The 20,339-nt window shown below is 46.7% G+C and overlaps 1 protein-coding gene across 1 annotated transcript in view; it reads right to left on the minus strand.

The window, feature by feature from the left end:
• Positions 1-258: 258 nt before the first annotated feature.
• Positions 259-20,339, minus strand: part of BOLL (boule RNA binding protein) — a 927,996-nt gene continuing 907,915 nt past the window's right edge. The window contains exon 9 of the mRNA XM_086955429.1: positions 259-345. Coding sequence (XP_086811555.1) covers positions 259-345 — 87 coding nt within the window. The remainder of the gene's footprint in view (positions 346-20,339) is intronic.

The raw sequence follows: 20,339 nt of genomic DNA on the forward strand, positions 1-20,339 counted from the left end.
GGTTCTCCGGTATCCACATGTAATGGGAGATATTCAATACTGATTACCATCAATAAATATGCCATATGGGGGAAAAGGAGCTTTAGGATCTTCTAACCATCCAAATAAAATTTGGGAAGCCCATCACTACTCAATTTATAGTCATACCCACAGAGTATTAATATTTTGTCATTGTTTATGTGGTATCTTCACTTGCCAAATTTTCTCAGAATAGGTACCTCCGAGAATGCAGCCTCCATTGTACAAATAGCAGGTGGATCATCCACTATCTTGATCGATTTCCACTGGCTGATATATTAACTCGGAGGGATGGATGTATAGAAATGAGGCTGATGCTGTAGGAGTCTAAGAAAATATATAAAACAAAATTATTGACGGAGTATGCCACATAACGCAATAAAATGGAATATTAGAGGAACATACATTCTCTATCAAAATGTATATACCATACAATCACCTTCCACTTGAGACCTTTTTTCAGGCGATTGCATGCAAACATCTAGTACATGCAGAAAGAGCAAGTATGCAGATTCTCCCTACGATAAGCTGGCTTTAACCTTCCAATGCTCCAAGCAACAATTTACAGCAACTTTATAGTCTAATGGCAATGAAACTATAAACATTGCTTGCCAAATAAATTAGGCATATCATTAAATATGTTCAATGATCATGAATATAAAATGTATTTGTGATTGCTGAATAACCTCATCTCTGACAAACTCATGTAAATGTATAACAAAAGGTTACTTATTTGTCGTCCTAGTTCTGCATCGTAGGAATCTTCATTGAATTCATAAATGCATGGAAGAGCTCTCTCTGTCTGTATGGATCTGGAGCACTGTACCCAAGACATTTCCTTCACAAAACGCAAGGTGTGAAGAATCCAGCATTTCATAGAATGAAAACAAGAGCCTGGATTAGTTTCTCAAGAGTGGATTTTTATTCTGAAAATTGAAACAGGTTTATCCCGAAAAACCATACAACATCCTAGGTGCAAATGAGGGTTCAAATGTGAAAAGGTTATATATATTCTCTCTGTAAGAAAACAAACCACTATATATATATATATAGTGCTTTGTTTTCTTACAGAGATGTATGTATATATGTATATATATATATATGTACATACATACATACAGCTGGCTTTGAAACGTTACATATTCTTAAGTTTTCCATAAAAAGAGTGGGTTAGGCAAACTGCCAGTGCAAAGTATCACGGGAAGATGGGAACTTCTGGAGTTCTTAAAGGGGTTGGGCTCTTTGCACATCAGAAGTCTGTCAAGTTAAATTTTTTCATAACCTTTTCATATATATATATATATATATATATATATATATAAATATATATCAACTTCATTTTCTCCGGAAGGAGCCTCAATCCCACAGGGCAGGCAGTGCTGAGGGGGCGGAGAGCCCCTCGAAACACAAACACAATTTTCCTCCTGACTTGTAGAAAGAAAAGCACTGCTCACTGGACTGATAGGCAGACGAAGGTTTATTTCCAGTATGTACAGCAACGTGACAGCAAAGTCTTTTCCGTGAAAACCTGACGCGTTTCAGCCGTCTAGCAGCTTGTTCACAGGTGAGTTCAGGATTGTGGCGTAGTCCGCCTTCTGGCACGCCTTATGGAGAATCCCAGAATGCAAAGTAACCTTCCCACACTGCAATCTCCATAATGCACAGTAACTCTTGTCCTAATTTGCATCTTTTAATCTTGCAATTCGTTTTCCATTTCATATTCAGGGACATTGCAGATTAGATGAAGCTTTAAAATGTCACTGAATGCCACGCTGACACAGCTGTAAATCTTTTTAAAACACTCACGTGAGCCTGTCTGTCCTTTGTGAAACCGACGAACTCAGTTTCATTCCCTTGCCTCGTGACGCTTTTTATTTGAAAGGCTGAAATCCTCATACCTTTGTTTTTCATTTTGCTTGATGGAGGCGGGTGGGCTCCCTTTAGACACAACGTCTGAATAACCAACTTCATTTTCTCCGGAAGGAGCCTCAATCCCACAGGGCAGGCAGTGCTGAGGGGGCGGAGAGCCCCTCGAAACACAAACACAATTTTCCTCCTGACTTGTAGAAAGAAAAGCACTGCTCACTGGACTGATAGGCAGACGAAGGTTTATTTCCAGTATGTACAGCAACGTGACAGCAAAGTCTTTTCCGTGAAAAAGCGTCACGAGGCAAGGGAATGAAACTGAGTTCGTCGGTTTCACAAAGGACAGACAGGCTCACGTGAGTGTTTTAAAAAGATTTACAGCTGTGTCAGCGTGGCATTCAGTGACATTTTAAAGCTTCATCTAATCTGCAATGTCCCTGAATATGAAATGGAAAACGAATTGCAAGATTAAAAGATGCAAATTTGGACAAGAGTTACTGTGCATTATGGGGATTGCAGTGTGGGAAGGTTACTTTGCATTCTGGGATTCTCCATAAGGCGTGCCAGAAGGCGGACTACGCCACAATCCTGAACTCACCTGTGAACAAGGCTGCTAGACGGCTGAAACGCGTCAGGTTTTCACGGAAAAGACTTTGCTGTCACGTTGCTGTACATACTGGAAATAAACCTTCGTCTGCCTATCAGTCCAGTGAGCAGTGCTTTTCTTTCTACAAGTCAGGAGGAAAATTGTGTTTCGAGGGGCTCTCCGCCCCCTCAGCACTGCCTGCCCTGAGGGATTGAGGCTCCTTCCGGAGAAAATGAAGTTGGTTATTCAGACGTTGTGTCTAAAGGGAGCCCACCCGCCTCCATCAAGCAAAATGAAAAACAAAGGTATGAGGATTTCAGCCTTTCAAATAAAAAGCGTTACGAGGCAAGGGAATGAAACTGAGTTCGTCGGTTTCACAAAGGACAGACAGGCTCACGTGAGTGTTTTAAAAAGATTTACAGCTGTGTCAGCGTGGCATTCAGTGACATTTTAAAGCTTCATCTAATCTGCAATGTCCCTGAATATGAAATGGAAAACGAATTGCAAGATTAAAAGATGCAAATTTGGACAAGAGTTACTGTGCATTATGGGGATTGCAGTGTGGGAAGGTTACTTTGCATTCTGGGATTCTCCATAAGGCGTGCCAGAAGGCGGACTACGCCACAATCCTGAACTCACCTGTGAACAAGGCTGCTAGACGGCTGAAACGCGTCAGGTTTTCACGGAAAAGACTTTGCTGTCACGTTGCTGTACATACTGGAAATAAACCTTCGTCTGCCTATCAGTCCAGTGAGCAGTGCTTTTCTTTCTACAAGTCAGGAGGAAAATTGTGTTTGTGTTTCGAGGGGCTCTCCGCCCCCTCAGCACTGCCTGCCCTGTGGGATTGAGGCTCCTTCCGGAGAAAATGAAGTTGGTTATTCAGACGTTGTGTCTAAAGGGAGCCCACCCGCCTCCATCAAGCAAAATGAAAAACAAAGGTATGAGGATTTCAGCCTTTCAAATAAAAAGCGTTACGAGGCAAGGGAATGAAACTGAGTTCGTCGGTTTCACAAAGGACAGACAGGCTCACGTGAGTGTTTTAAAAAGATTTACAGCTGTGTCAGCGTGGCATTCAGTGACATTTTAAAGCTTCATCTAATCTGCAATGTCCCTGAATATGAAATGGAAAACGAATTGCAAGATTAAAAGATGCAAATTTGGACAAGAGTTACTGTGCATTATGGGGATTGCAGTGTGGGAAGGTTACTTTGCATTCTGGGATTCTCCATAAGGCGTGCCAGAAGGCGGACTACGCCACAATCCTGAACTCACCTGTGAACAAGGCTGCTAGACGGCTGAAACGCGTCAGGTTTTCACGGAAAAGACTTTGCTGTCACGTTGCTGTACATACTGGAAATAAACCTTCGTCTGCCTATCAGTCCAGTGAGCAGTGCTTTTCTTTCTACAAGTCAGGAGGAAAATTGTGTTTATATAAATATATATATATATATATATATATATATATATATATATATATATATATATAGTGGTTTGTTTTCTTACAGAGAGAATATTTATCACAATATTTTATTGTCTACTCTTGTCCAAGAGCCGGCATTGGAACGTTAGATATTCTTGACTTTTCCCCTTGCTATAGTCACTTTTATGGGGTGGGTCGAAGTGGGTTGGGCTGCCGGCAAAAGCAGGTGACGAATTGCCAGCAAGGGTCCAGACTCCGAGCAAGTATCCCGAGATAAAGCACCGCTATCCAGTAGGACAGCCACTGGAGCTGCGCCACCAAAAAGTATGTTTCGAAGGATGAGGCCCTGAGACCCCGCCCTGAGACCCCGGTCTACTGGCAACTGCAGCTATGTTAGGGCGATTCGTCAGTGTCAATTCCCCCATATAAGGGAGCAAAGCAATGTTCCAGGTCTTTAAAGAAGGAGCGGGGAGGGATAATCGGAAGATTCACAAAGTAGTATAGGAGGCAGAGCAAGAAGACCATCTTCACCAGGATGATCTTTCTTATAGGAGCAAGGGGAAGAGTCCTTCAAAAGCCGACCTGGGATCGTATACCTGCCAATGCCCTACAGTGATTGCCCTTGTACAAATCACAGAGTGTATGATACAAATGAACATCCAGGTAGCGAGGCACCTGTGCGTGCCTGGCGAGAGTCGCCAATGCACAGCCCCAGCGGGGAGGGGCGGGGCTGAGAGGGTAAAGTCAGACTTCTTCCAGTTGACCCGTAGTCCAGCCTTGGCAGCAAAGTCCGACAGCGTGATCCGAAGAGGGTTGAGCTCTGTAAAAACATCCGGTGCGCAGAGGAGCAGGTCTTCTGCGTACAGGGATACGTTGTGGGTCTCGCCGGCTAAAGAGATACCCCAGTCCATCCTCTCCCACCGGAGGCATAGAGCTAAGGGCTCCATAGCCAGATCAAATGGTGGGGGAGAGGGGACATCCCTGACGTGTTCTTTGAATCACTGGGAAGGGACCTGAGATGTAAAGGGCCAAACGAATTAGGGAGGAGAGTTTCGAGCACATTAGCTATGTGTATGCTAACAGCTTGGGTCCTACTTCCATTTGGCGGACCACCATTAATAGCTACGGCCAGGACAGGATGTCAAACGCCTTCTTCAAGTCAAGGACAAGACAGGCGCCAAGGGGAAAATGACCCCCCGCCCGATTCTGCATGTGGAAAAGACAGAGGATATTTTGAGAGTGTGCTTCGTCCTGGGACGAAGCTGTTCTGGTCTAAGTGTACAAGCTACGGGAGGACCTCAGCACAGCGGTCAGCTAGTATTTTACTTCTTTTTTTATTTTGTATTCCGCCCCTATTACAGCAATTGGCCTAAACAAAATTAAAAGGGCAGGATCTCTGTCTGGTTTTAGGATCAAGACTAGAAGGGACTCGCAAAGAGAGTGGGGAAGCTCCCCTTTCCCAGGGCCGCATTATACATTGCCACCAGCCTAGGCGCTAGGAGAGCTGAAAAGGCGCTGTAGTAATCTGGAGGCAAGCCATCCAGACCCAGGGTTTTATTTCATACCAGATCTAGGATAGCCTGCTTTACTTCAGCTGGAGTGATCCTCCGGATCTAGATAAGTCCTCGCGAGAGGGGGATCTGGGGCAAGACAAGGTCAGCTAGGAACCGGTCTATAATTGCCAGCTGATCATTCAACGGTGCCCGGTATACAACAGCATAATAGTCATAGAAGGCTTGTAGAATACCAGTTTGGGTGCGGACCCTGTTGCCAGTGGGGGCGACCACATCAGTAATGCGACGAAATTCTGAATCCTGGTGGATAAGCCATGCCAAGAGCGCACCAGGTCTATCAAGTGGACGCTGTGTTTTGATTTTTGGAAAAGTAGCAGATGCTGGTTTCCTGCTCCTGACGGCATACCTGGTACTGGAAACAATGAAGTGGCAGCCTTCAAGAGGTACTGGGAGGTACAGGGGGACCTCCACATAAGGGTAATAAGGTGAGCGTCATGGTCAGAAAGAACCCGGCCTAAGTAATCTTGTGTCCTGGATCAGAGGGACAACTGTGGAAGATAATCAAAAGCAGTTGAAGAACATATAGAGGTTATGCGGGACAGAATGAAAAGAATATAGTTTAGTTGTGGGATGCCGGGATCTCAAAGCGTCCAGAAGCGACCAGTGGTGTACCCAGGCGCAGAAGCATTCTGTCTGCACATAAGGCTGGGAGAGGGGAGGGTGAAACCTATCTAAGGAAAGGTCAAGTACACAGTTATAGTCCCCCCACCCCCAGTATACATGGTGTTGCTGTATAGAGGGCCAACTTGCTGGAAAGGGATTCCCAACATTTTCCCTGGTCTGTGTTGGGTGCATAAATACTAACTAGGAGTGATCCTCCATGGCAACCACCCTACGAGTCTCCAGAAAAGGGACCCCGGATTGAATGCATAACATAACCCCTTGCGCGAATGCTGAGTAGGTGGTGGCACAAAAGATACCCCTCCATCGCTTACGCAGGCAGCCTAGCTCCCCGGCAGTGAGGTGCGTTTCCTTCAAAAAAGCTATCTGGGCCTGCTGATGCTTGATGTAAGAGTATACCCTGCAGTGCTTACGAGCAGTGTGCATGCCTTGAGTGTTGAGAATGCGGTGATGAGTGTCAGCGGTAGGAGTCATGGCGAGGTGATAGGAGTGTGGGGGAGCCGTGCCTGAGGGCCTTTCCCCAGTGGGAAATCGCCTGTTTCCGGAACTTGGTGTCACCACCCACCATAGTTTTGGGAATGGAACAGCTGTGGCACGGGTGGTAGCACCAGGGTCAGTTAGATGAGAGTGTCTTCCGTGTACAGTCACTGCCGGAGGCGTTAGCGAATCAGCCCAGGAAGGGCCCCAGTCACTGGGCCCCTCCTCAGAGGTGAAGATGTGGGGACTACTCACGTTATCCGTGGCTGCGGAGGTGAGCCCCAGGTCCACCTCAGCTTGTAGGGCTCGCCTGCGGTTCGCAATGATTTGTTCCAGGTTGGGAAAACTAGCTAGGGATCCCTGGGGCAAGGACCTTCTGAGTTCCCCTCTTGCGTCGTCACTGGTTCCGGGGCCCTCAGGCCTGCGGGTCACAGCCTGTGTCTGATGGCCTAATACCTTTTGAGTGCTGGTCAGTTTAGTTCCATGCTTCAGGGGGGTCAGTGAATGTAGCATCTTTGAAAATTTTCTTGAGGCGTGCTGGGAACAGCAATGAGTATTGTACCCCCGCTGGCGGAGGCTGCGTTTTACCTCTAGGAAGGAGGAGTGCTGGCGCTGCATGGCACAGGTGTATAACATAATATGCTTGTTCTCCACTTGGAGAGGTCCATTCTGCATGCCAGGACGCAATGTGCCCTCTCAAGGGAGAAAAAGTGCATGAGGTCTGAGGTTTGAGAGAAAGGACTTAAACCAGGTTTCTAGGTAGGCAATGGGGTCAGTCCCCTCGATTACCTCCAGAAGTCCCAAAATTCGAATGTTGCTCCTCCAGGAACAGGCCTCCAAGTAATCCGCCCTGCACTCTAGTGCCCTGGAGGTCGCGGATGGTCCTTTGTGAGTAGTTGCAAGGCAGAGAAGATATTCTCACTGCACGCAACTCTGTCAGTAATCTTGTGGTGGTCGACTCAGAGAAAGTTAAGGTCAGTGGGCAAGGCTCTGAACCGGCCCCCCACGGTAACCCCGGAGGGCTCTATGGCTGCTGGCAGTTTGACCAGCTTGTTAGATGTGGTGAGGGCCGATGCATTTTCCTCCTTCCATGTAGGGTGCCGGGGGCCAGAGAGTGTTGCCATGCAGGGGACGGCGTCTGGCCCCGGTAGTCAAGCATACTCTACCCATAGCATAGGGCATTTCCACAATGTCAGCCTTGAGCCCCGTGGGAGTACACATGGTGGAGTAGCTGATGTTGCAGCCCGACCTAAAGTGTGTCGATGGAACGGTTAGAATGAGAAGTCCTGTGCACCCAGGATGAAGTGATGACCCAGCCTGGAACAAGCGGCGAGGTGAGACTGTTGCCACCCAGCCCCTCAGGTCAGGTGCCCGCGCTGGGCGAGGCCCCACCAGGGGTCCAAAAGGGGCTACTACCCTTCAGGGCTCGACCACGAGCACAGGAGCAGCATGGAGCCAAAACACCCCAGCAAGGCCCCAGCACCTTGGTTGAGGCGCCAGTTCAGAGGTCAGGAGTCATAAAAGACCAACTCCGGTGGTTCCATAGGGGTCCACCCACTGCGGGAGTGAGGTCCGGCCAGGCAAAGAGTCAGCAGCAAAGGAGGGAGTCGCAGGAGCCAGCACCCATGCAGTAGCACCAGAGCCTCGATTATGGCACTCATCAAGGGCCAAATGTCACTGGATGGCACCTGCTGGGAAGGGCCAGCAGAAGCCCCCCTCTGCTGTGTCCAGGGACAGGCAATCAGGAAGCAGAAGAGTGCTGGGAATGAGCGGAGCCCGGCCTTCCAGTAGTGGATTGACCCCGGTGCCTAGATCACGGCACAGATTCTGGGGCCTAGAAGAGAGTCCAGACTGGCAGTTCTCTGCCTGGGAACGAAGCCTCCCTCCTCACCTGGCAGGACCAGATATCTGGCGCCTCACAGGGGGATGCCCGGGTCTCACCCCTGCTCCTTGATTATGGCGCAGAGTCAAGAGCCTGGACGAGGGCCCAGTCTGGCAGTCCTACGCCTAGGCACGCCATTACACCTCATCCCACAGGAAACAATGGTGGGTGCCTTGCAGGAGCACTGCCCGAGAGGCTGAACTTGTAGCAGTTCCTGTGGCCGCAGTCCTCGCAGCTGGCCTTAACACATACAAAGGAGGCAGGTACAGCTCTCAGCGGTGCTGTAGGGCCCTCAGGGATCACCAGTTTTGTATCCCCAGGTCACCGCAAACTCGTCAGCATTTCAAGCCGGGAAACTCAGGCAGGTAGAGTTCAGGGTGGGGAGGTCAGGAGCAGTGGCATGCAAGCTCTGTTCCAGCAGCCGGATGTGGCCACCTGCTGCACCTCGATCCAGGTGCCGAGGTAGGAAGGCCCCTGGTGAGATCCTCTGCGTAGCCTCCTCGAATGGTTGCTCCGCCATGTGGGCTGGAAGCTCATTGTGCGGCCACAGGGCCCAGGCGGTTCAACTCGAATGGAGGCCCAGCTGCTGAGGGGCAGCGCTGGTGGACAGGAGCCTTTCCACAAGGATATCATCACAGCCAGGGAGGAACACCCCGCCGCCTGACTGGTGAGTGGGAGTCAGGTGCCACCATCTTGCAAGCGGCCAGGCAGCCACGGACTAAGAGTCTCCTCAGACACAACGCTCTTGACTCCAGGGCACAAACAAGGGAGCGGCATGGTAAGGTAAGCTCCCGCTAGTCAGTGATGCACTATCGGCCAGGATGAGAACCGATGGTCTGGCCCGCTCACGGAGCTCTAGGCATGCATGTCTGTATTTTTTGCACATTGGGGAGCCACTGGCAGATGAGCTGGACGGGAGGTGAGCAGCTCAAGGGGCCTCCAGAGGGAAGGCAGCACCGGTGCGCTTGCGTGCCTTGAACTTAGATACTCGGAAGAAAAGTAAGCTCAGCTTTAGATTCACGGCTGTGGCACATGCAGATTCAGGGACCTGAAGCTGGTTCCTAGGATTGGCTTGGGCTCTGGAGATCCTGACACCCGCGTACACGCTTGCATGCCCGCATGCAGCTTTGAGCTTGCGTAACCCATTTTGGTACCTGAAACCTTTGAGCATCGAGAAGAGCAGGGCAGAGCAGGCTAGAGTGGAATGGACTAAGGTACTCAAACGGTGCACCTAGAAAAGCATGGGCCAATGCCCAAATTGGAGCCAGCAGTGGGGCCAGCCTATAAGGCATGATCTGAGGCCGCCTATAGCCTTCTCTCGGGCAGGTAGGGTTTGACCTATTATCACTTCCTCTAGACTTTTTCTACCACTATTTAGTAGGCTGTTTACTGATTGGAGAATGAGAGTGAGGAAGAGGAGGGAGGCCATGTTGTGTGGAGTGTTGGTCCAGCTTTGATAGCCACACCAAGGAGAGAGGCGGCGTGAGCCTGCTTGTGGAAATGGATCAGTCTAACTGCCTTACTACCTACTGCTGGTTGGCTGGTGGATATAACTCCAGTTGCCAAAACCACATGGTGTGCTGCTTTGCCCTGTTCTGAGCAGTGCACAGGCTTACTGTGGCATACTTTGTATCTGTTTGGGGGGGGGCTTTGGTTTACAAACAAAGAAACTGGCTTGTTTGAGTTGCTGCTGGCAGTTGCTGGCTTCTTTCCCAATACTTATCGAGAAATAGTAGCCAGTAATAGCAGAGGGAGCCAGATGTTACTCGATTGACCCAAACGGCCTTGAAGTTATTGGGGATCATTGGGAGTTGGATATGATCCCCTTTGCTTTGCCCCAGAGTGTTACATTGCATTGTGTACTGTGGTAGTAAATATTGAACTTTTTTTATTACATCCACTTGTTTATTAAATCAATGCAACCTAGACCGTGAAAGGGGAAAATAGCACCCAAAATATCACCTAAATCGATTTTTCAATTTCAAGAATCCTACTTGAACATAAACTATACTCAGCCTATGCCATCTGGTAGTTCCGATAAATGTACAAAGGAGACTGACAATCTTATAATAGGACACCAAAAGAACAAATGGCGAAGAGTCCACTAAGGATACTACGGTCGAGGGTTGAGTAAAAAAGATATACCAAACATTAAAAATGCAATAGGTCTCGCCTTTCATTAATTTAAAGCCATTTGCTTTGCTATACAATATCATTAGCAGAGCAAATGTCATTAACATAATGAAAGGCGAGACCTATTGCATTTTCAATGCTTGTTGTTAACAGTTGCAAGTACGAGAATTTACTGTGGTGCTTCAGTTGTCCCGTTACGTTTCCTAAGCTTACACTTCCATTGGCTGGATCTTACTATCATAACAGCTGTTCTCATCAACCTACGTAGAGCAGAGAGTGTCACATAATATGTGTACTTTGGAAACAACACTGGGATCTAATGGATAAAGAACTAACCCCCAGATTCATCATTGTCATGTTTTGCGAATCCTTAGTAGCGATTATTAAGGAATCGCTATTAAAGACTCGCAGAACGGGATTCATGTAGAAATCGCAATTTTTATTGCGATTTCTACAGCTTCCTTATTTGCGATTCGCTAATTGCTAATCGCAAATAAGGAATGACTCCCTATTCATTCCTATGGGCCTAAAGGCTGTAAGAAAGGTGCATAACAGAAAAAATTCAGAAGACTAATCAGTACCCAACGTTGCCATGAGGTACCTAGGTAGTAATATTCACTATTAGTCTACTGTGAGGATGTATAGAAATGCAAGCTAAACTACATCTAGTTTATATGCATTCAGAGGTACATGAAAACATAGTAAAACAGACACTATGTTCCAACTAGATGCCAACCACATTCAAAAAGAATACATTGATGCAGAATAATATATTAACACACATACAACCACAACATATAGCAGTGAAACACACAACTTAATAAATCCGTGCAAGTTACCCCCGAAATAGCTGTCAAGATGTGCATCATTGGCAGTCCCATACGAGAGGAAACTCGTGCTAGTGATGGGAGGAAACACCTCGGTGGCAGGCAGCCTGTGTGTGGTTTTGACAGATGTTTTCATTATTCTTATTTTTGAGCAGCAGACATTTTAATGGCAGTATCCATGTTCGTGTGTCAAAACGGAGGAATCGGAGAGATGCAAACTCCTCTGCTTCAACCCAAATCAAGAGACACGCCCACTCAACGCATGTATTTCTGTACCAATGCGCAGCAGTACCTGGCAGGCACCTCCAGAGCCACCTGACTAACTAGAAACCATACCTATCACTCGCCAGCTGCACAGTAAGTTACCCGGAGCTTGATTTTCCATGAATAGTTTTAATCAACCGACACCTACACTGCCCAAAACCAGTCTGTGAGAGACAAGCAATTTAGATTTGAAGCACGTTGGCCTCCCCACGTTAAACTGTACAATAGGGTTCAAATGAGTGGGTGACAAAAGCTTTAATAGGTTAGCAATTGAACCAGAAAAAAAGTTTAATAATTTGAAACAAGAATGACGCGTAAGACAAAAAGGGAGCGATGATGTGTCACTGATATTTTACTTCCGCAAGTTTGAAAAAGATGAGTCACGTTTCACTCTTCGTGAACTGCCGGCACTATCTTAGGCAGGCAATTTGTTGGTGTATAAATGCTGTTGAACATATAGTACTTACTATAAGTCCCCAGGCGCATCCACCTGAATGATTACTTGAATGCACATCAGTTATTTACTGAAATGACAGCCTTCCATTACTACAGCAGCATCGCGATCATCTTAGAAACAAGCGTGAGGGGGCGTGGCACAGCCCTGAGGCTGCGAAAGAGCAAATGCACTTGTACTGGCATCCGCCTTGCTGGAGCGAGCAGCGTGAGAGCCATATGTTTTCAATTACCACGTGCGCCACTGCTCGCTCCCACAAGGTGGATGCCAGCACGAGTGTGCTTGAAAAGGAGCAGACCGATGGCTTAAGGCCCTCCTAGAGCAACAACCTAAAAAGGGATATAAAAATCTGGTAACAAATGGGGGTGGGGTCGCACACTACTCACACACCGGCGGTGTCGCCCCTAAGGACTCTGGTCAATGTAGTAAAGTGTTCGCGATGCATCATCTTTCGATCTTCTGCTATCTTCGCCATTCCTGGACATGTGTTTCGGGGTTTCACCCCTCGTCAGCAGGGATAGGCAGTGTTCTGGGGTTGCCGATGGCTGCCAATATCTGCCAGGTATAGTACCACTCCGGCTCGTAGGTGCGGGATCCCAGGCTCGTCAGCCCGCTGCTCAAGGGAACTTTAAAGTTACAAATGGGGGTAGGGTCGCACACTACTCACACACCGGCGGTGTTGCCCCTAAGGATTCTGGTCAATGTAGTAAAGTGTTCGCGATGCATCATCTTTCGATCTTCTGCTATCTTCGCTGTCTTCGCCATCCCTGGACACATGTTTCGGGGTTTCACCCCTCGTCAGCAGGGATAGGCAGTGTTCTGGGGTTGCCGATGGCTGCCAATATCTGCCAGGTATAGTACCACTCTGGCGCGTAGGTGCAGGATCCCAGGCTCGTCAGCCCGCTGCTCAAGGGAGCTTTAAAGTTACAAATGGGGGTGGGGTCGCACACTACTCACACACCGGCGGTGTCGCCCCTAAGGACTCTGGTCAATGTAGTAAAGTGTTTGCGATGCATCATCTTTCGATCTTCTGCTATCTTCGCCATCCCTGGACACGTGTTTCGGGGTTTCACCCCTCGTCAGCAGGGATAGGCAGTGTTCTGGGGTTGCCGATGGCTGCCAATATCTGCCAGGTATAGTACCACTCCGGCGCGTAGGTGCGGGATCCCAGGCTCGTCTGCCCGCTGTCAAGGGAGCTTTAAAGTTACAAATGGGGGTGGGGTCGCACACTACTCACACACCGGCGGTGTCGCCCCTAAGGACTCTGGTCAATGTAGTAAAGTGTTCGCGATGCATCATCTTTCGATCTTCTGCTATCTTCGCTGTCTTCGCCATCCCTGGACACGTGTTTCGGGGTTTCACCCCTCGTCAGCAGGGATAGGCAGTGTTCTGGGGTTGCCGATGGCTGCCAATATCTGCCAGGTATAGTACCACTCCGGCGCGTAGGTGTGGGATCCCAGGCTCGTCAGCCCGCTGCTCAAGGGAGCTTTAAAGTTACAAATGGGGGTGGGGTCGCACACTACTCACACACCGGCGGTGTCGCCCGTAAGGACTCTGGTCAATGTAGTAAAGTGTTCGCGATGCATCATCAAAAATCTGGTAAGTCAAGTCCAAATCTGAAAAAGAGAAGAGGTGTGTAGTAAACAATAAAAGACTATATGAAATTGATAGTAGATTAAATTGTTCCTGGCAAACCAACGATCATTTGTGGTTGTAGGAAAGTAGGATCTGCTTTCATAGTCACCCCCACTTTTTGATGGTGTCATTATGTTTTACTGACTAGTCTGACTGGGATCCTGCTAATCAGGACCCCAGTATCTGTGATTCTCCCCTGCTGTACCCTTGTAAGTCCCTAGTATATGGTACTAAGGTACCCAGGGCATAGGTACACCAGGGGTCCCTAAAGCATGTATTATGCCACCCATGGGAGACCACTCAAACCTGCCTATGTCAGCTAGGGCTAGCACCACTTACGACAGAAATATGTTTCCTTATATCTGAGGTCACTACAGTAACTTAGAAGTCACCCCTAAGGCAGGCCTTTCAATCTTGAAGGCAGGGTTCTCGGTTGTAAGTGCGCCCCTGCATGAGCGGGACACCCCTGCAATCCTCAGAGTCAATTCTCCTGGATTGTAAGGGTATCAACCATTAAGATACATAGAGTGGCCATGCGTCATTACGCGAAGGCTATCTATAAACTGGCTGTAACGAACCCTGTTGTGTTTGGTATCAAACGTGTTGGAATCATACCCCAACACCATAAACATTGTTGGAGGTATGATTCCATGCACCCCAACACCGTAAACAGTGTTGGAGGTATAATTCCATGACCTGTAAAGCTCCCACGATTTTAGTATATGTTTAGGTCTCCCCCTGGAGACCACTGTTTATTTGTGCTACTTATGTGTTCTATTTCCAAAGTATTCGGTGTGTTGTGGTTATATCTCTGGGTAAGAGATATTGCAACGTGTTAGTGAGTGTTCATAACAAATACATATTTTTATAAATACACTGTGTGGCTCTTTTTCACTTAACCTACACTATATGATTAGTACTAGTAAAACAAGCTGCTTAAGCCTGAAGGCTGCTCTCCACAGGTACCCTTTTGAGAGCTTTCTTTGGTTGTCTAAGTCCACTAACATCACCATAAGGATTGCATGGATTAGTGCAGGGTGCTTCACTTACATAAGTGTGCACCATATACTAAGGCAGATTCCTACAGTGGCACTGGTAAAAATGAAAAATATGGAGACCTAATTGATTTGACAACTTCTTTAAAATCCTCTATAGAGAACCAAGCGTATCAAGTAATGCAAGAGGTACACTGTAGGAAAGTAGGATCTGCTGTCTTGGTTACCTCCACTTTTTGCTGGTGTTATTCTGTTTTCTGATTAGTCTGACTGGGATCCTGCTATTCAGGATGCCAGTCAATGTGCTCTCGCCCTATATTTGACTAAGGTAAGTATTTTGGTACCTTCCCAATTGGCTACTGGTGTACTCCCTAGTAAATGGTTCTAAGGTACCCAGGTCATAGGTACGGTACACCAGAAGTCTCCCATGTGCTGCAGCATGTATTATGCCACCTATAGGAGACCACTCAAACTGTGACTACAGGCTTGTCATTGCAGCCTGTGTGAGCTGGTGCTAGCACAACATATATAAGTTTCCTTATATCTGAGGTCACTGCACTTAAAACCAATAAGTAACACTTAAGGCAGACCTTTCCATCCTGAAGGCAGGATGCTAGGTTATAAGAGTAAGGGTGCCCTGCATGAGCAGGACACTCCATAAAAACCCCGGAGTCAATTCTCCAGGCTTTGTACGTGCGGTCAGCCATTTTATGCATATAGTGGACATCAAGTCAATTACGATATGTATAACTATATATTGGCTGCACTGAAATCAGTCATGTTTGGTATCAGACATGTTGGAATCCTACCCCAACACTGATTCCAGTGTTAGATGTAGGATCACATGTACTGGGGGCTCCTCTAGGGTGCTGCCATGTTTCCTGCTAGCAGCCTTCCAGGGTCTAACAGCAAGCTAGTGCTGGTGCCGACCACAGACATGTTTCTGCCCTCCTGCTGCTGAGCTGAGATTGAGCAAGGCAAGGTAGAACAATAGGTTTCCTGTCACCGGGAGGTGTGACCACCTCCCAGACAGTACTTAGTTTATTGGGCTGGGGCGGGGGAGCTTCCCACGGCCACCAGGCCTCTTTGAAGGGCACATTCGGTGCCCTCATTGCATAATCCAGTTGGAACCAATTCGGGAACCTGTTGGCTCCTGCTGTGGAGCAAAACTGTATAAAGGACATGGGAGCATTCCCCCCTCTGTCTAGCCCGTCCTCTGGGAGGGATTCCTGAATCGTCCCAACGCTTTTCCTAAGGAGATAATGGCTTACCTGTGGGTGGCTCTTCAGATTCGTCGTGGGACAAGATTCAGATCTAAAACCACTTCTACATCTACCGTCTGGACCCTTTGGAATTCGTTGGACTTAGCTTTGGGAACCGAGACTGCATCAAGGAAGAATCCTGCTGCTCCCGGTCTAGTCGTCCTGCCAGTCTTCTGCGTCAAGTGTGCCTGTGCTTCATCCAGGCTCTTCTCCAGGACTATGGGAATCAAGCACACCAAAGTAACTCCCTTGGAGAGAAGGAGTCACTCCCCTGCATCTGCAGGCACCGCCACTAAGCTGACCGGTCTGCTACTCCTGACATCCCATGGACTTCGAAAGGATCATGCAACACAGGTGGTGGTTGTGCCACTCTCTCCAGGCCTGCACTGCCTTCTCAGCAAGTTTGTAGCCAGTGTCCCTCGTCAGAGCCAAAGGGACAGCACCCTTGTGCACAGCGTTGACTTGCAGTTGTCAAGGCTTGTTACCTCTGTTCGCCAGAGATCCTAGGGCTACAACAAACCCCAGCCTTCAGTATCTCTTCCTGCCAAGATCTTCGGCCTCACTGCATCCTCTACACCGTGGGCCTACATCTTTGGTGAGCTGCTCGAGGTCCTTTTGCGACTCCTGTCCCTTTGGCCTGTGGGTCTTCTTGAGGGTCTTCTTTGGCTTCAGTGAGTTCCCCTGCTTGCTCGGGCCTGCTCTGACTCTCCTGCATTTGGTGAGTTTCTTGGGCCTGGCTGGTACCAACACTGTACCTTCTTCGTATACCACATTTGTTTGTGCTGCCAAGACTTGTTTGTGCTCCCGACTGCCTGGATCTCTACTTCTGATGTGCGACAGCTTGTGAACAGCTCCTGGTCTTCCACAATATCGCCAGGTCCTAACAGATGCAGCGGGAAGGCCACCGTCAATTATCATGCATCTTCTGTCATTGGTGGTCATTGGTCTTCTGTGCCTCCGGATCACTCCTGAGTGGCATAGACTATGTCCTCTGTGCCGGTAGGTTCTTCTCTTCAAGAATCCGTCCTTGGATGCCAAGAGACTATTTAACCTTTTCTAGCCAGCGGCATTTTCACTAAAGTCCTCCATTGTGGTCTACATGGTTTCCGAAGTCACTTCGCACCTATGAACCCGGCTTTCCTGGTGTAGGTATCCTGGTTCCTAAGGAATCCATGCGTGGGGTGACTCTCCAACCTTCCATATTCTATGGGGTTTCTTCAGGGTCCACAGGGAAGGGTCCTTCTTGCAACTGCAACCGCGACTTCCCCATTGACTTGCACTGAGTAGCCTCCGTGGGGTTCATGGGTACTTACCATGGGTGGTTCCTTGGGTCCCCAGCTCTTCTGAGTTTTCTGGGTCAAATCTCGACTTAGGTTGCAGTTCGCATTCCACTTCTTTAGTATTTGGTGTGCTCTCTCCCTGGAGAACACTGTGTATTTGTGCTTACTTACCGGTCTCCTTTTGAAATATTGTGTGTATTGTAATCATATCTCCGAGTAGGAGAAATACCAGTGTGTTAGTGAGTGTGTATAATAAATATAACTATTTTTATGACTACACTGTGTGATTCTTTTTCGTTTAACTTACACTGAAGGATTAGTTCTGGTAAAACAAGATGCTTAACATTCCTTCTGGACTGAGCCTGAAAGCTGCTCTCCACAGCTACTAATAAGGAGCCTTCCACGGTTGTCTAAGACCACTAAAATCACCATAAGGGTTGTCTGGATCAGTGCAGGATGCTTCACTTAAATAGGTGCGCACCATATACTAAGCCAGCCTCCTACATACACATTAATAGTTCAACATATGGAGCTTCACAGACCACCGTAACGGTCCCAATACCTGTTTTTTCTAAGTCTGGAGGGTCTGACTGCTAGTCCACACAAATCTTAAGTTAGAGAGGTTGGTCAGCTCTCAAGTTGTAGAAATAAGCATGAAATCACGATTATAGCGCAGTTTCATGCCACATTTAACAAGCAGGATGAATATTTAATTGAAGAGGGTGGGGAAGAATAGATGATCTTTTAAAAAGCTCTTGATAATGACTATCGGATTGCTTTTGAAGAGCTGTTACCTGGCACAATTGATCTAAATAAAATGATAAAGTGGACCATATTAAATGTACCACCGATTCTGCAAGCCTTATAGAATCAGTGGACGGCAATATTCTAAGTGATAAGACAATACTTGATATAGTGCACGGTGATAGAAACATCAGGGATTTAAACTTTTTGTTCTATGTTCTTGGATAAGATTTGTGTCTGGGATATTCAACAATCATCAAGTCCTGCTGCTATATCGATAGACAAAAAACAAACAGAAGCAGATGGGGCTGCTCCAACTATTAAAAGAAGACTATTGCTGGCTTATATGATTTATTTACATTACTAGGTAAGATGTAATATCCAATAGAGAAGCACTTCCCCTTCTAAACAATGTGGTCTTTCTTCACCATTCTGATGAGTTAAATAGTTATCAGACTTGGCTCAATCTGATGAACAAAATTCTTGATTCCATTGTCCATCTCTTAGCCAAATTGGTAAAAGACATTACAAATAACGCTGAGATCATTCTCCAAATATTATATAACTTAGTGAAGCAAAAAGAAGAGGTTGGAAAAATTGAGGTGTTAAAAGAACATTATCTAGGGAATAGGACCAATGCTATCTCTAATGATCAATCTTTGCAAGATTATATTCCTTGTAATAAAGCAACCCAAATGGATGTGGTATTGCTAGCATCTAAGTGTGAGAAAGTGGGCGCAAACCCTCAGTTCGGATCAGAGTTAACTAACCAGAATGGTTCCCATATAAAGACTTACTTCAAAGGTTCCTTCAGAATAACGCCCATAGCTTTGCAAAGAGAGCATGTGACTGTGAATCTCTAACTAATAATATCTTGAGCCCTGTAGCAGATACTCCATCAGCTTTTGCGGAGCTACATCATTGAAGAAGGTAATGTCAACCATAATTACTGAGTCACAATCTCATTCTGTACATATTGGGAAAGACTTGTCTAAGTGCCAGAAAGTGTTCCGATATTTTCAAAGACGACGCAACAGAGGCTCATTAAACACATGCATAGGAGAAGAAGAATGACAAGGAAAGGCCGAAGAAAGCTAAGGCTGGATCTTCTCTTGGTAATCCGGCAAGCGATCAGGTCTTCAATAATAAAGATCTACTTTCCTCGGAGGATAGAGTACTGCAGGAATCTAAGGCTGTTGAGCCGATGGGGGAAAAATTGTGTTGAAATGCCTTTTGAACACAGAATTAGACCCAAACCCCTCTTTATGATACACCTAATCTCATGTCTAATAATACAGAGTGCAATACTAGGGCTAGGACCAGGATTTAAATAGAGAAGCGGACAGTGAGGTTCTCATGATTATCAGACCCTAATAGGTCTATTCATTATCAAACAGAGGAAAGCATATTTCTGCTGACTACGAGTATATCGCTTTTTTCAATATAGAAAAGATATTAGAAATTCTTACCAATATACCACAATAATCAAACATTTTGTTGAGATATATTTCCTTGGTAAAGTTACCAAAGAAAAGGAATAGCTCTTTGGACTGGCTGAATGTTGTTGTTCATTTTAGATCTTAGCTAATTGCAAATGTAGTATTAAACCATGTGGATAATCTCAGATGTATGGTGTTTGATGTTTATAAAGTCATGCGTATGCTATTAGGGATAATCCATGTAACCAGGGTCCCTAAATATTTGATATAGTGGGCAGAAAGGTTATAAGTGCCTCTGGTAAATGGACCCAGAAAAATGGTAGACACAATAGGGTGCTTTTGAAACACATCACAGTAAAACAGTCATAACCTTGCAAGAAACCTGGGTTATAGATGATGTGAAATTGAATGACAGCATATTTCTTACTTGAAAAGCTGTCAAGAGCCACTTTGGCAGGCCAGCTGGTGGCCTCATTACATTAGTAGCTATTATTAAGTATGTAACTAAGAGTCTACAAATTGTTAATGACTTTTTCGATTTTTTAACCAATGCTCTTTTTGGATTGGCATGTGTGGATTCCTCCAAGAGGAGGACTAAAGGTCCTCTGTTTGTTAATTGTGAATGCATATTTTTTTCCTAAGAAATAACATGCATCGTTAATACGAAACCAGACAATCCTCCTAGAAAGAATTTGGTCTAAGGGCCCGATTCCGATCTTGGCGGATGGGATACTCCGTGACAAATGTGACTAAATATCCTGTCGGCAGTATTACAAGTTCTGTAGGATATTATGAAACTATCATTTAGGGGACGAGATATCTGTCAAGTTTGTGACGGAGTAAACCTGTCCGCCAAAGTTGT

The sequence above is a fragment of the Lissotriton vulgaris genome, chromosome 2_1 (genome assembly GCF_964263255.1).
Source record: "Lissotriton vulgaris chromosome 2_1, aLisVul1.2, whole genome shotgun sequence".
NCBI lineage: Eukaryota > Metazoa > Chordata > Amphibia > Caudata > Salamandridae > Lissotriton > Lissotriton vulgaris.